Here is a 16,592-nt window from a genome sequence, read left to right as displayed (position 1 = left end):
CCTCTCACTTATAGTGAGCACATGTGAACTTGTTAGTAACTGTTCATGATGCTGCTGCAGTGCACGTACACACACACTCAGGATCTGCTTCACGTTGTGAGGTTTTGACACAGTTTTCATGTCTGATGGCATTATACTTTTTTGTGAATAGACCCACTCTTGGTGTACCCCAGTATGTGTGAAGTCAGTCTTCTATCCTCAGAAGGTCTAAGCAGATAAGTAGTAATAGATAATAGTTTTAAAAGTAAAAAAAACAACAACTCTTTAAGATTATGGTACATTCTCTACATGCAAGCAAATGTAAGAATGTCAAATGAAAATAGTTGCCCTGTTGTGTTTTTTCAACTGAGTAGCGTGGATAATACTCATCTACTTGACAGGGATGCCAGGGGGATGCTTATGAATGCTTACAAGACTACATATTTCAAGTATATCTCTAAATATTCTCTCTTCTAATGAAAACTTTTATAGTATAAATTCAGACCATTTATTAACTTAATTCATTCCTAATTATTAAAGTATACATGTATTTATATGTGTATTTTTGTATTCATATTTTTATACATAGGTCACATAAAAGCCTGTCCATTTACACTGACTTTTGCCTCATATTGAACTAATATTTTGGTTTATAACATTTTCAGGGGCAACTCTTCAGTCTGGTTTCGATTCAAATCGAAACCAGCTTCTGCATTCAGTATCTGTGTGTTTCTTCTCCCAGGCCTGCATGTACTTTCCTTTTAAGCCTACCATGAAAAGAAACAGCTAACACTATAATACGCAGTGCAAAACAATACAAAATGTTTATTGCTCATCTGAAAGACACTTGGTCTGCAGCAGTTGCTTCAGGCCCTAAGGGCAGAGTTTATCTGTGAATAGCCAAAGAGCAAGAAAACTTGTCAGTGTCAAAATTATTTGATTAAGGAACTAAAAAGGGCTGCTTTCTGTTTTTCCTTACCAAGAGAGGTGCAAGTAAGTTGGTAGTCAGGACAATGCCAGATTCCCCTGGCAGCAGAAAATATGGCCTGTGCCAACTACGGCCTGAATTTTTGGATACATGTCAAATGGCACCATTTTCCTGAAAGCTGAAGTTAAATCACAGCAGAATCCAAAATATGAACTACAATTTCAGCTCATGAGCTCTCCTTGATCTCTTCTTCTGTAGGTTGGCACAGCAAGGTATATGGCCCCTGAGGTTTTGGAGTCCAGGATGAACCTGGAGAACATGGAGTCCTTCAAACAAACAGATGTGTACTCCATGGCTTTGGTCCTCTGGGAAATGACATCTCGCTGTAATGCTGTCGGAGGTAAGTGCCATCTGTTTTCTTATCTCTAAAAGTATGTTGAGACAGACATGCTCTTGTGGTTGTCTGGCAGAGGGTGACTCTTTTTAAATCTCACCAGTTTTTCTAGTGTATCTGGATGCTGTAAATAAACATCCTTCAGCAGCATGCGATGTACACGTGCATGAGCAGGCTTGAAGGCCAAGCACCTGAGCACACAAGAAAATTACTCCTCAGTTGCTGTAAAGATAAATCTGCTATTAGGTAAATCGCTTTTAAGGATTATTAAAGTCTGGTTTTCCTCTGACATACTGAGTAGTCATGGATTGACTCAGTCTAGTTGATGTCACCCAAAATTATTTGAAACATAAATCAATAGGAAATGTTTAAACCAAGAAGCGATAACTGCCTCACGTTTACTTTCATAGAATGTTAATTCTCAAATGTAGTAAGGGCCAGTTAAGTGTCACAATTACTAATTGATAATTTCAGTAAGAGCCATCATAGTGATATAGAAACTTCCCTGCTTTCCCAAAATCACCAGCTGCTGCTTTGTGATGTCACAAGAGATCACCCATATGAGAAATCAAGAGATGTTTGCTGTATTAAGTGTAGTAACAAAATAAAAATTATTGGAACTGACTATCAGAACAGTTTCAGAAAAAGCTGCTATGCTTGTTCATATTCAGAGTTTGTTCACTGAAACAAAATCTCAATTTCTCCTTTGCCTAAAGCTGCCCCAGAATTCCCAGTGTTGTATGTGCTAGAAATCAGAAGAGTTGCTGTTGAGATATCTGCATTACATATGCTATGTTCGAAGATTTTCACCTTACTTCAGGAACTAAAATAAGACTAAGTTACATATAAAATTCTTCACCCTGTTGGAATTGTCTAACATTCATTCTAAAAAATTGCTGCGCAATCCAGGGCTCACACAGGCAGTCTAAGGAGTGGGGCTGTGAAAGATAACACTAATGTGGATATTATAGAAGATATGCAACTCTTATTAGATGTGTTAGCCATCTTCCAAAACCACAAAGGCTCCCTTTTCATCGGGCTCTGCTCAGTTCCACCTTGAAGGGCTGCCATAGACACAGACCGGACAATCTTGCACGCTAGAGCAGTATGTTGTGAGGAACACAGTGTACAGGAGGGAAACCAATATCCCAATGGATATTGGGAAGTGCATAGCTGCTCCTTGTTTCTCTACCAACATCTGTGGGATACCACAAGGGAAGTCTCTGAAGCCACTCTGCACAATGACTGTGTGGTTGCACCACGATGTCCATGTGCCAGGAGGAAGGAATGCATCCATCTCAGTCTCCCGCTATGCCTGACCAACGTTTGGTCTTGCTGGGTGGGCTGTATTGTGGGCAACAGATTTGCCCCTGTTTGCACCCTGCCAGGAAAGCTACAAAGCGAGTATGTGTGCAGAAACTGCTAGCCTAAAAGCATGGGGAAAAAAAAGATCTTTTCTAGTCAAACATTTCAGTGAAAAAACATGTGGTGTTTCGGGAACTGAACCTCAGTCTGACATATTCCAAGGCAAACCTATCCATATTTAACAGTCGTGATCGTGCCTGTTTCTAAGAGCATTGGCACAGCCTCAGCCTTTCATTAGCACTTTGTAAATGTGGCTGAGGAGATTTAAAACTTGAGAAAAAAAGAACTTTGCTCTGTCTCTTGAGCTCTCTCTGTTTCTTGCATTTAGAAACTCACCTTATTAATATAAATATGAACTGTTCACTGTGAATCTTTTATCTTTGATGATTCCTGAGTCCCTTCCTGTTCATATTTGCTGAGTATGGTGAAATGGAGATGGTGGCAAAAACAAACCTTATTGCTGCTGTTCTCAGAAGGCAACTGCCTAAAAGAGGATATAAAGGGAGTTTCATAAGGAAGGAAAATCACCAGCATGTTTAGCTAGAAAAGACTGCCCCACTTTAACCTTAGGAAGAAGAGCTGAAGTTATTTCAGGAAAAGTAAAGATTTCTCTAACCCAGCATCCCCTTTGCTTTCAAGGTGATAGTTAACCCCCACCCACATCCTGATTTTCCCCTATTCATTTCATCCCTCAGTAATTCTCATCTCCAGAATCAAATTTTTTGAATTTTTTTTCCCTATTTCAGTAATCTTTTCAGAGGTGAGGTCCCCAGCAAAACCCCAGGAGGAGTACTTGGGCAGATCTGTAGGGGGTGGAACTCGGGCTTAGCATCTCCATCTAGAGCAGTTATATACAACTCCCAGGGTGTAGCTCCGTTGACTTGTCACTATTACTGAGCTGCAACAGCATTGCACCATTACTCTCATTTCCTTCTTAGATTTTCCCCTGGTTCATGCAGTCTGGCTATCTTTGCAGCCAGCTGGTGAAATACCCTTACAGTGATTCATGACTGCAGCTCCCCCTCTGCTTTCCCTCTCCCATCTGTTACTTGTGAGACTCCCTCCTCTCCTCGCAGCCTTCCCAAGGAGCTGCCTCTGCTCACACACATCCCTCTTTAATTCCTAAACTATTGGGCTATGAGAAAAATGACTTCACATACACGCAGGAGTAGGCTGACCTGATTGCAGACAGCCTTTTCAAAGGAGCCCGAAAGATCTAGGCACCATCTTTGCAGGGCAGGCTTGGCTGCAATTTAGAGGGTAAGAGTGGCAGTCTAAGCAGAGGCAGCAGCATTAGCAACTTTAGTTAGGGAGGGAAGCATGCAAGGAAGGGAGGCTAATTGCCATTCAGCCAGGTAAAGGTACAGTGACTTATTTCTTTTACAAAGGGAGCTCTTGGGATTCATTTGTCAGCATGCAGGTGTTCAGTGAGTGTAGGAGGTGATGGAGCAAGTCCTTTCACTACAGCAGCTTTGTCAAACACAGTCTCCAAGCAATGCCAGGGATTTTCAGTCAGCAGACATTTAAACAAAAATACCCAGCAGCACAATCCATACTGTGAAGCTGCTGTAGTAAATAAGCAGGTGGGGATCAGCTTTTGAGAAAGGCCATGCTGTTCATTGTTACTTTGTTGTGCTAAATATGGAGAAGCAGAAATGGGACACGAGGGAAAGGGAGACAGGCAAAGATCGAGTTTGACTGATTTTTCACCAGAGTATAATTTAAGAGGCATATTTAGAAACTCAGAAATACTACTTTGGGGAGAACTTCGACTGCTACATGCTGCTGTTAACTTGGTATTTCATTCAGCACAACAGCTGTGCACCAGATGCTGCACGTTGCAAGAAATATAATTTTCATCTCAACCACTTGCTTTCAGAGTGACACAGCTTTGGTGACTGAGACAAGTGTAATTTCTCTGACAGCCTCCTAGAAAGAAAAGAAAACCATCTGTTTTGTATCTCAACTGCTATGGGTGAGGGACTGTTGGGGGTGGCAAGGGAGAAAGAGAGGAAAGGGAACTTATGGATACACAGGTTTGGTGAAGAGGGGGAAGAGAAACCCTTCAGAAAATGGTGATGTTGCTTATGCAGTATTGTACTGCCTGGAGTACTGGCTGGCTTCAGTATAGTAGCAGGGCTTTTTTTGAAATGGCAGCCTTGCTTTACCAGAGCTGTTTCATGTGAATAAAACCAGGATTAATCTTATGCTTATTCAGTGAGAGTCAGCCAAAAGCCACAATTTGGCATCTAAACACTTGTGCACCCTGTACCTCACAAAATGTTTAGCTTTCATCATATCGATGTGGAGAGGTGACATTTCTGGCAGCAGGGAGCAATTAGATAGCCAGTACAGTAGGGCTGTGCCTGCACAGTGGGCCCTGAGGTCGCTGCAGCTGGGGTCTGATTTAAATTTCTCCTTCTGTGAAGTGGAGCCCAATTAGAGCATGTCTGCACTGCCCTGGCTTCTGGTGGCATGTAGATCCACACAGTACAGCCTCACCCCATGACAGTCACCTATGTCCTAGAAATTCTCAAAGTGTCACCACAGTACTATGTGTAAGGTAGCAAGTGCTATCCTTCAACAAGCCCATGTAGCAGTAGATAAGGTTACTGCAGTCCATGTCGAGCACTGATGTGCTCTGTGTTCCACTAATTTCCCACCTCAGGATTCAACACATAGTGACTAAGCAGCCTGTAACCCTACACTGGTGGCAGAGCTCATGCACTCCCAAACCTTTAGAAGGGTGCCTGTGTCTTTGATCATCAGATATGAAGTCACTTAAAACATATCTGTGGGAGGGAAACAGTACAATGAGTTCACCCATCCCAATACATTCTTCACCTCAAGAGGGAAATCTAGAGAAATTTGTGAAGTAAGCATTTGACAGCTCCTTAAACTTGGCCTTGAAACAGCTTTTGAGCCTCTGCTTTAGGCATTATTTTCCCTTTGTGCAACTAGTGCAAGCTAGTAGATCCAACACCCAAATTGCTCTAATATGAAGAAAGACACTATCTGAAGGACACGACCTGTGTGTGTGCATGAGCTGTCACAGTAGCTCCGCCATCAACTAATTTATCCCTTCTTTAGCTGTCCCCTCTTAACTCTAAAGGGAGGGGCATTTCAAAGGGATGTGCAGTTCCTGAACAAAAGCTCACTACTGTGGGCTGTGCCTCACAGTTGATTTTTGCTGGCCTTTTACCTCGCTCCTGCTTTGATTCTTCATCATCCAGCATGAGGAGTTGTCCCTTAGAAATCAGTAAGATAGATCATGAGGGAGCATCAACAGTGTTTGTGGGTATGCTCTTCTGACCCAAAGAAAGAGAATTTCACTGCAGAAAGCTTGGAGTAGAAAAAGACCACATGAGAGAGCCAAACTTTCCAAACTTTCATCACGCAAAACAAATAGATTTTCAGTAATGTCTCTGGGGCTAAAAATCCCGTCCCAGCCTTTCTGAGAGTTTCAGCCAGGCCAATGTCAAAGGAAACTAGAGGTATAGCAGTTAGTAGTGCATGGCAGCTCTCAACCATAAAGATTAAATGCTGGAAGTTAAGGTTGAAGGACCTCTGCCATTATTGAATGCTAAAGGTGCTGTAGTTCATGGTACCTGACGTATTTACAGTACTTCATCCAGTTGCCATTTTTAGTGCCCAGCTGATCTAAAACCAATCAAAAGAAACATACAAGACATGAAAAATAGAATCAGCATCTCTATACAGCCACTCATAGGCCCAAACATCTTAACCTACCTCAAACTGACATCTGTTATATCTACTGTAGAACGTAAACATGATCCATGAACAACTCCAGCTATTACTGCAAAATGTGTCTGACACCTGAGATTCCACAACATAAGGATGACTTACTGTGTGAGGATTTAGTGGGCTTTTTTTTTCTTTCCAAGGGAAAGAAGAAGTAATAAATAGCAAGAAGATGCTGCATGCTTTTCAAACTGAAGGAAGGCAGAACTGTATTAGTAGAACATCATTACAGTAAATTGGCATCTGGCCTAAATTTCTCTTTATTTACCAAAACCAAAAACAAAGCAACAACAAAACAGAAAGCCCAAATGTGAAAAACCTATTCAATCTTTATATTTGGAGGAGGAATGTTCATAATATATAAACAATTTCTCAAGCAGGGAAAATGTATTATGAACCTGTCAATTCCCAGGAAAGGCTTTCCCTTCCCCCACTTGAACCATCTCATGAACCTTCAGATTTAAGTCAATGAGAGGGCACCAGTCAGCACCACAGCACCAGCTTCCCTCTGTTGGACATACAGACTCCTCTGACTTTTTACATTGCAAGATCTCAGAGCCTTGGCTGGTGTCCATGACCGCTACCACAACTAAACCACGACTGGTGGAGATGGCATAGGGAATGGCCATCTAGGTCATGCTATTTAAATTTTCCTAGAAAACGTTAATATTTTGGTTAGCTCTGAAAGTAGAGGTATCTGCACTGTAATCGTTGTGCATCCACTGCGTAGTAACTCAGGTCTGACCAGCAAGATGGCAACTTCCCAATTCACTTCTAGGGCTAAAGTCTTTTAAATTTACTTTGGCCAAGTAATCTCAAACTCAGATTAATGTGGGTGAAACTGGTATGCCCTCCTGTGCAGGAAAGAAAGCAAAGCAGACTTTAGCCCTTGAGTCTTAAAGAAAGTGATTTATGTATGAGAAGATAGGAGACTACAACCATTCTCCAGAGCATTGTGTGGACAGTGGTCAGCACCAGATAGTTAGGGAGAAGGAAGGAGAGCTCTGCAGGAGGCATCTGTGGAGTGATCTGCTGCGCTGCACACACAGTTATTTGCAGCTGAATGTCTAAACGCGGAACATTTGAAGCACAAGGTTTAATATCCCTTCCAAAATGTTTGTTATTGTAACTTGGCTCTAGGGTTTTGGAGAAAAGTCCGAAGTTAGTTATCTTCAGTACAACCTTGCTTTTATCGTGGACATGACAGAAGGATCTGACCTGTGTTATCATGATCATTAGTTATTTTCAGTAGTGTTTTATATGATCCCATCCTTACCTTTCTCTTCAAAGTAAACAAAGCCAAGCTTTAGAGGTTCTTTCCATTTCTTCTGGCCCTTTAATCATTACCACCTTTCTCAGAGCTTCTTTTTACACCTTGAGAGGAGTGAGCAACACTGGACACTACAGTTGAACTTAGGTTGTAACATTATGCAATGGTACTGTGTCTCCCCACTCGTTCATCTCTCTTCACACTTCATCTAGGCACTCACATGCATTCTCCAGACTGCTTTGTAGATTACACTTCAGTTTTTCTTGCCCTCAATTAATTCCTAGAAAGAAATAAGAGGCAGCAGAACAGGCCAGCTTCATAAATCTTTATCTAATACCAGCAAGTCATTAGGCCTGGGAGTTCCCAGTTCCATCTGTTCCCAAAGAAACCACAGCATTTTCTACACTGTGTCAGCATCTACTATAATATTTCCGCTCTCAGAGATTTCTTGAGTTTTCTCCAGAGGTCCCATATGTCTCCTCTTCCTTTCTCTCTCCAAAGAAAAGCAAAGAAAATATGCAACATGCAAACAAAAACTAGAATGGCATCAGCGCCTTCAAGAAGATGTGGCCCCTGCATCATGAGCCAAAACTGACCCATTTTGGGAAAGAGGTCTAAAATAAGAGCAGACTACTACTTTTTACAAAGGAATGTGGCTCAGGAATAAACAAGGGTAGTATGCCAGCTTCCAGCATTGCTCCTTACTGTATCTTTGTCCTTTACAAGGCAACTATTTCATCCTAGCAATCTGAACATTCACATCTATCATTACCTAGACAGATTTCAGTTTATATTTCACGTGGTAAGTGTGTGTGGACTCCAGGAAACCTAAGGGTGACCAGTTCTTGCAATCCTGGCTCAAGCAAAACTCACCTTACAAATCCTGTGTGTTTTACTTCAGCAGAGATTGAAAGGCTCATAAACCATTATAGGTTACTCTGATGCTTGAACTGTTGCTAATATGATTATGTGCTAAAGGGTTTAAATGAAAATTGTTTTGTTGGCTAGGAAACAAAAGAGGAGGGAGGGGGAGTGTGGGAGAAACACATTTGAAACATTTTTAAAAATGCCAACTGGCTTTGCTTTGTTTGGAGCTGGTCAAGCAGAACAGTGGCACTGAGCAGCTAATCAGTAGCTCCTACTCCTCCAGAGAACAGCCAGCTCCCTTCAATCTTGGCAGCAGCACAGCCCAGCTGAATACCCTTGTGTTTTCTTTTTCTCTCGTCAGAAGTGAAAGAATACGAGCCCCCATTCGGCTCCAAAGTGCGAGAACACCCTTGTGTAGAAAGCATGAAGGACAACGTCCTAAGAGACAGAGGGCGACCTGAGATCCCCAGCTCCTGGCTGAACCATCAGGTAAGAGCACCACATGTGAGTGACTGGGAGCTGCACTATACATTTAGCTGCTGCCTGAAGCCTGAGCCTTAACTCAGTGTCCTGCCCAAAGGCTGGACCTCTCTTTTGCACAGGGTAGAGCTCTGTCACATGGTGACACAGGTGCTGTCATGGTTCAGGCACCACGGTGCCTGCACCATGCCTGCCCCAAAGCCCTGGGATTCCTGCTGCCCACCAGTGTAATCTAAAAGTGATCAAAAGAGAAACGTTGGAAGCCTGAAATCCAACAATCATCCAGAGAGCCACAGGATAATTAAACCCTTAAAGCGCACTGTGTAGGCTCTAAAAGGTCAAAGAGAACAACTTCATACATGGGCCTCTGTTGTGGGCAGAATGGGAGCTTCAGACAAAATTTATTAGAGAAGCCCTCCCATTGAGTCAGGGGAGCAGAAAGGACCCCCTTGCTTTCTAAACTCCTTCTCAGAGAGGAGTGTAAGTGTGGCTGGATCCAATCTTAGCCCCAGATTTTGTCAACAGTTTATGTTTAAAGGATTATGTAGGTGTAATTGAACTATTGTACAACTTTGTTCCACAGGATCAAGGATGGCAAACTAGGTATATTTCTATAAATGTAAACTATTTATTATGATAAGACTAGACAAAAAGATCTTAGAATTATTTATTACACAGAATAGAAGTACTAGTATAGTATGAGGCATTATGAAGCAATACTGAAGCAATTACATTGAAGCAATTATATTATATCTATCAAAAACAATTAAGTGGACTGATGTCACCCACTCATACCAACCAACAACTGTAGGCAAATGTCTTCCACTCAGCCTTGAGGAGTAACCTTGAGGAATGGCCACTCAATGGAAGGTATCTCCACACACACTCCAAGAAGGGGTATGTCAGAAGACTCTGCCATTAAAAAGTGGGACTGGGCTTTTATATTATAAAGTGATTGGCTGTTAGTCAGGTGTTTCCAAGCCAGCTGTGCCAGCTCAGCAGCTTTAGATGAGTTGTTAGTAGCATCACTTGTTTGTTCCTTTATTGGGTATTTTACCAGGTCTACCACACCTTCATCTCACTATCAGAATGTTTGACTTCGAGTCAGGCTGGTTTCAACATTATTCAACACCAAGAGCAGCATGACCCCCTTCTCCATTCACCACTGGTAACTTTGCTGAAGGGTCTGTAGCAGGATGCTCTGCCTGGAATGGGGTAAAATAACTTGAACAGTGCCCTATTTGCAGAGATAACATTATCATGGACACCAGTCATAGTTGTATTCCAACTGCTGACAGGTTTAAGAAATAGGAAATTAGTCTTCAGCAAGCCAGTCTGATTTTATTCAGGTTATACATTAGCAGTCCATTTCCCTTGTGTATCATGAGGCACTTTGTCAGCCTTCTCCATTCACAAGCACCAGGCAATAGTACATTTCTCAGTAGATGAAACAAAATGGAAATAAGCCAAAGGCATGCATTTCTTCACCTTTGCTCTCAGCAGTTTTATCAGTAGAGATAAAATGTGAATCATATCAGGGAAATGATGGTTGGTCATTCCACTTGTCGATAAAATATGCTGAGTGGTCTTTACAGACAAAACAAAAGTATTACAAACATTTATAAAAGCCCAGGCAAGCAAGATCATCTAGTATTTCCATCAGGAGCAATGTAACACTCCCTTTTTCATTCCAGTTGGGAACTTAAAATCCTAGTCTAACATCTACTTAAAAAAGGCCAACTGAGTGGCCAAAATCAGTTATCTTTCCAACCATGAACACCTGCCACCTGATGACTATGGCACAGTGCGACCCCTTCCTGGACTCCAGGGTCTTGTTCCTTATGTACTCAGCTGTGAAGAGTAAGGTTATTGAGGAGGGGGTTTTAATGAGGGAGTAAACTATATTTTGAGGAACACCTGGATATCTGATACTACCAGTACTAAAAGCCCTTGACATTTTTAGAAGCCATAGGTACAACCATCTTCTAAATTACCAGCTTAGCTGGGAAGGAGAGATTATACTATTGTTCATCTTCAGAAAAAATAACTTTTTGCAGAAATTTTATCAAAATTGTCAATAAGCTAGTAAAAGGGATCATGAGCTGACTGCAGTTGGGTTTTTTCCATAAAGGCAAAACAAAGTCCAAACTGATAATACATATATAGTACTTTAGAAGAGCTCAATTTACAAAGCAATTAACTGAGCTTTTCATTTGGGAGTAAAAAAGTTAAATATTAGAAAATTCTTAAAATTAGGAACAGTGTGAGATATTTCTCAGGATATTTAAAAGACATGGTCTCACCTGTGAAAAAAACGAAGGTAAAGAGGGTTAAAGAACTGCTAAGGAAACAGAAGAACAGTAAGATCTGTGGTCAGTAAACTTGAGGAAAATCAGAGTTTTCCCGAAAGCAAAAAGAAATCTAGCTTAGTACTGATATGCTGCTGGATATAAAAGAGATATTGAATATGCTAGTGCAAGGGCAGAAGTGGTCAGCAAATATTTCTGCTCTGTGTTTGTTAACAGTCAGATGATGCCACGTCTAATAGAAGGTGAGGAAGGCCCCTAAAAGTCGTTGGAACCTAAAGCAGGCCTGGGGCAGTGTTAGGTGGCTCAGAGACTTGTCTAGGCTGGGGACAGGGCTACTCCTGCAGGCACTGCAGGGCATTGCACTTCGCAGCAGTACAGCCAGGCAATACTGCTTTGCTGGCTAGGCCTTGGAGAGAAGTGTCCAGGAGCTCACTGCATGCACAGCCAGCTGTAATGGCAGGCTCACGTGTGCCAGCATACCCAGGGCACTCGGCTAGAGAAACACTGGGCTCAGGATCCCATGGTGCTCAGGCATAGGGCAAACTCGTGGCTGCTCTCCACACACAAGGCTGTGTGTGTGGAGGGCTGCAGCTCAGGGTACTGGAGTAGAGCGCTAAAATACACTGTGAATTTCACCACCTCGGGGTTTGTATAACAAGTAAAAAGATCATGGATTTGGACATAGGTATCCTGCATTCGACTTCACAGATTTCTTCCCTATATAAAAGATAGACCTTAGTCTGCCCCCAGTACAAGGCATCACATCAACCTATGCTTGTGTGTCACCAAGGTGGGTACAGCTGGCTCCAAAAGAGTTCAGCTAAGAGCTGAACGCAGGGAGTGGATGCCTGATAGCACATGCAGAGGACATTTAATGAAGGTGGATTTAATTCCCTTTGCCTGAATCCCATCAGTGTTTCACACTGTGCTATCTAAAATGCAGTGATGCATCAGTTTCCTCAGGGCAGTGACAGTTTGCAGCAGCTGAGGATCTGCTTTGAACTCCATAGAAGTTGCTCTTACTGTAGTAGCTCTTCCATATTCATTTCCTTCCTCTGCAGTCTTGTTTTTGTAATGAACTCATTATTCATCGTGATAAAATTCTGGAATGGCTTTACATATTACAATTACCCCCACCCCTCCCCTAATGAGATTTGCTGCACTATTGATTTCAAGTTAATGTTTAATATTTAATTTAATTTACTGCTAGTAGTTTCAATGACAGCATAAAACTAATGTTATTTGTATACAGACAATAACATTCTGCTATTAACATTGACATCAGTCAACATCACCAATTAGGTAAATTATGCAATTAATGCAGTGTTGTGAAATGTTTTGGGGTTTTTTAAATGAGAAGTTTAAGATAAATCCTACTTAATGGGCTTTTAGTGTCATAAAGCAAAACACACAGTTTCCTGACAAATACCTCATGTTTATAAAATGCATTACAGACATGCAACTGGTTTTTTGCTCCTGTAAACATGTGAATCAGAATTAAAATGAAGGTTAAATAGTTATAACTGTGAGTGACGTGTTCAAGTGTTTCTGGGACTGTGGCCCATATTTGCACATAGATTTAGATAGTCTACAAGGAATTCATAAAAAGCTGATGTACGGTCTGATATTGCTGGCAATCAGAATTTTGTATGAAAAACCGAAACAGAATTCAGGCACTCAAAGGCATGGGTTAAGCAGGAAGTCATGTTATCAAAGAATTTTGATCATATTTATTAAGAAAACCCCCTACTTGATTCTATAGCACTAGTGTAAAGCATCATTGTTCTTGTTATAATGTTTTAGAACACATGCCCAGAAATGACAGTGCCAACTAAAGTGCTGAAAATATTGTAGTAGGGTTTCTTTTTGGAAAAAAAAAAAAAAAAAAAGAAAACAATACCTCCATGACAGACACAGCAGAGACCATAAAGAACCTCCAGGACACACATGAGTAACCCCCTGAATTTCTGAGGGCACTAAAGCAGCTCTCACACGTGGGTTTTGGTGGTGACTGGCCCCATCATGGCTGTTCTCTCTGTGCTCCCTGCAGGGCATCCAGATGGTGTGTGAAACTCTTATTGAGTGCTGGGACCACGACCCCGAGGCCCGGCTGACAGCACAGTGCGTTGCAGAGCGCTTCAGCGAGCTCAAGCACCACGACAGGCTCTCGGGAAGGAGCTGTTCGGAGGAGAAGATCCCTGAAGATGGCTCTGTGACCACTGCAAAGTAGTATGTACCTGAGAGCTCAAAAATGGAGGGAAGTCACTCCTAGACGTGTTCGCCTTGGCAAAGGCAAAGGCAAAGTCTTGATCAGTGCCTTGACTTGCTTCCTGGAGGACTGAGGCTGTCACTACTCCCTTTAGGCTGCAACTCTGGACGGGGAGATGTATTCTGTGAATTAAAAGCTGGGGAGTAGCTGTCCTACCCTAGCATTGGCAGCCCGCATCATGTCATAGGAGGAGCTATGTATATTAGCACTTCCTCAGGAAATGAGATTTGAAAATAGCCAATAACATTATGCACTTTATTAATGCCTGTATATAACTACAAAATTGCTATTTTTATATATATATATACATATATATAAAAAATGTGTGTGTATGTATATATATATATATCTATCTATATATCTATAAACATTCATGCTCTGAAAGAAAAAAGTGCTTCCAGGAAAGGACCAGTGCATTAGAAATCCCTCCCCTTAGGGAAGGAGCCTGGGGGGACTGGTATAGCACCACACCAGCAATTGTGCACTAAGTGCTCTGCCAAAAAGATAGGAATAACATGCAATAAAAAGATGACTTTCAAAGCATGTGCTGTGATCACCTGGCTGGGGCCCTGCAGTTCACAGTTGCAGGAGCAGTCTCGCAGCAGACAGTCCAGTTTGACTTTGCAATTGTACCTACATGGTCCTGTCTGCAGCACACTGTGGAAAGTTCTGGGATGCCTTTTTCCTCTCACCTTAACCTCAGCGTCCTCATAGTGTCCCAGAACAGGAGTGTGAGGAGGTTTGGCCCTTCCCACATGTGTGTTTTGATACAAAGGTCGTTACTGTTGTATTTTTTTTTGTTTTGCTTTGAATTCATGCTGTTTGCAAGCAGGTTGCAAAATATGAGCAGGATGAGCTTTCCCCTCCTCCCATCCCCATGCCCAAACCATACAGAACACAAGAGCCAGCAACAATCCAAGCAGATGTTTTATATTTGCTGTGCATTCTGAGTGTGGGCAGTACTATTTTTTTTCCCTTCCTTTTACCTTGATTGTGTTGCTGTAAGATCAAACTTCTTTTTTCCCTGTACACCATGTCTAATTGCTTGATACACCACAGTCTGACTGCGTTCCATACTTTCGAAAGTAAGAGACAACAGCTGGTGCCTTTACTTTTGCAAAAAGACCTTGGAGGTGAGGGAAAGCTCTGTAGCAATAGGTTAATGGCATATCCTGCCCACAGCATTTAGGGCTGTCTCAGCAAGTCAGCAATTCACAGAAGAAGAAAAAAAAAAAAGCAAACCACAACCAAAAACCAAGAAAGACTTTTTTCAACAGGATCCCTTGGACATTGCTTACATTCTTTCAGTTCCCCAAAATGTTTAAGACAGTTGACATCACACTGGGCCTATATAAATGACAGCAATGTTTTTAATAAGCGCTAAAAATTTTGTCTTTAGGTGTTTTGCAGTGATTTATCCACTTTTCCCCATGGGATGTCAGCAGGCCTTGGAAGTTAGAAATTCAGCCAGCACAAACCAGTCCTGAACAGATGTATCTGGTGTGATTTTTTTAAATACATTTGACACATAAACATCAATATGTCACTAGAAGATGTTGCCATGCAACTCAATAGGAATCATGTATTCAAATAGGAGTTAAGATTTATGATGGAAAATATTTTATTTTATTTGAAATGGTTTTGTAACTGCTTTTTTTTTTTCATTTTAACAAAACTACTCAGAAATATTTAAACAGTGCAGGGCAAAATATCCACATCTACAGTGGAATTCAGAGGATACTATATCGAATTTTATAGGGGGGAAATGTTCTTGTAAACTCACAGGGCCACAGGCAAAGGTGGGGGCTGCAGGTGGGGGCATATCCAGGCAGGTGAAATGTCAGGGCCCATTTCTCTTCCTCCATCCATACCGAAAGTCAAGGAATGGCATGTGGTAATTCCTGACAATACTGACATTTTTATGGGGGTTTTTAACACTACATGTAAAGGGAAATTTTTATTCTTTTAAGGAATATTTCACCTGTACATCATGTATGAAATAGGAATGTGAGCAATATATACTCTTGTATATCAAAAGTTTCAAACACTTAACTTGATCTGTAAACTGTTTGAGGGGTTTTTCTGTCTTGTTTTGTTTTGTATAAATCAAACGTTTATTGGAGCAAATAAAATAACACCAAGTCAAGCTTGTATCTCATCTCTGAAGCATCCAGAGTAGGGAAAGGGTTCTTCCTAAAATGAACCCTATCCTAAAATTATTGAAGTCTATTCCTTCCTACCAGGGGCCTGAATGTCATGCTTAAGTGTGTCCAACGTGCGTATATCCTGCTTTGCTAATGACTCATTCTCCAAGCGACCATACCGCCCTTCAGCAGAACAGCAGTAGCAGATACCCAATGTTGCTGCCCCCTTAGCCCCTGCACTGCTATCCCTTCACTAGTCTCAAAGGAGGGGAGGGAGAAAAGTGTTTACAGCTGATGCTCTCCTACTTGCAGATGGCTCAGTTCTCAGTGTTGATGCGGCACTTGGGGACATGGTTTAGTGGTGGACTTGGCAGTTTTGGGTTAACAGTTGGACTCCATGATCTTAAAGGTCTTTTACAACCAAATGAATTCTGTGGTTCTGTGATAGGGCAGTAGTTAGACCTCAGTCATTTTGATGTTAATGTTAAAATGAGCCAGAAGACAGCCCACTATATCTGTGTCACTGAGAAGTGTATGATTAATGTGTTTATGCCTTACAGCTTCTGCTCTCCACTCAGAGCTTTTACCCTTCTAAGCTATTACCCCTCCCATGGAAGACGTGCTGAACACAAGCACCACATAAACAAAGAGCAAGATACCTCCCTCTGCCCTCTTCAAATTGTCTTGAGTGTGACTTAGGTTGAATCTAAGCCTTTACATAGAGTGCAGTCCACCAGTGGGCATCTGGTATACTCTGGACAACGCCATTTTTTTCACAGATTGTTTTTTGGTGCCAAAACTTCCTCTAGCGTTCATGCTTGACTG

General features: G+C 41.7%; 1 protein-coding gene across 3 annotated transcripts in view; it reads left to right on the top strand.

Moving 5' to 3' along the window:
• Positions 1 to 15,769, top strand: part of TGFBR2 (transforming growth factor beta receptor 2) — a 59,770-nt gene extending 44,001 nt beyond the window's left edge. For all 3 annotated transcript variants that reach the window (XM_051789010.1, XM_051789009.1, XM_051789011.1), the window contains 3 exons: positions 1,166 to 1,307; positions 8,927 to 9,054; positions 13,405 to 15,769. In XM_051789010.1, coding sequence (XP_051644970.1) covers positions 1,166 to 1,307; positions 8,927 to 9,054; positions 13,405 to 13,584 — 450 coding nt within the window. In that variant the 3' untranslated portion in view covers positions 13,585 to 15,769. The remainder of the gene's footprint in view (positions 1 to 1,165; positions 1,308 to 8,926; positions 9,055 to 13,404) is intronic.
• The last annotated feature ends 823 nt before the right edge of the window (positions 15,770 to 16,592 follow it).

Source organism: Manacus candei, unplaced genomic scaffold, assembly GCF_025592945.1.
Source record: "Manacus candei isolate 608988 ecotype Guabito, Panama unplaced genomic scaffold, ASM2559294v1 h1tg000026l, whole genome shotgun sequence".
In the NCBI taxonomy this organism is placed as follows: Eukaryota; Metazoa; Chordata; class Aves; order Passeriformes; family Pipridae; genus Manacus; species Manacus candei.
Note: the sequence above shows the minus strand (reverse complement) of the source record. Positions and strands in the feature narration are given on the sequence as shown.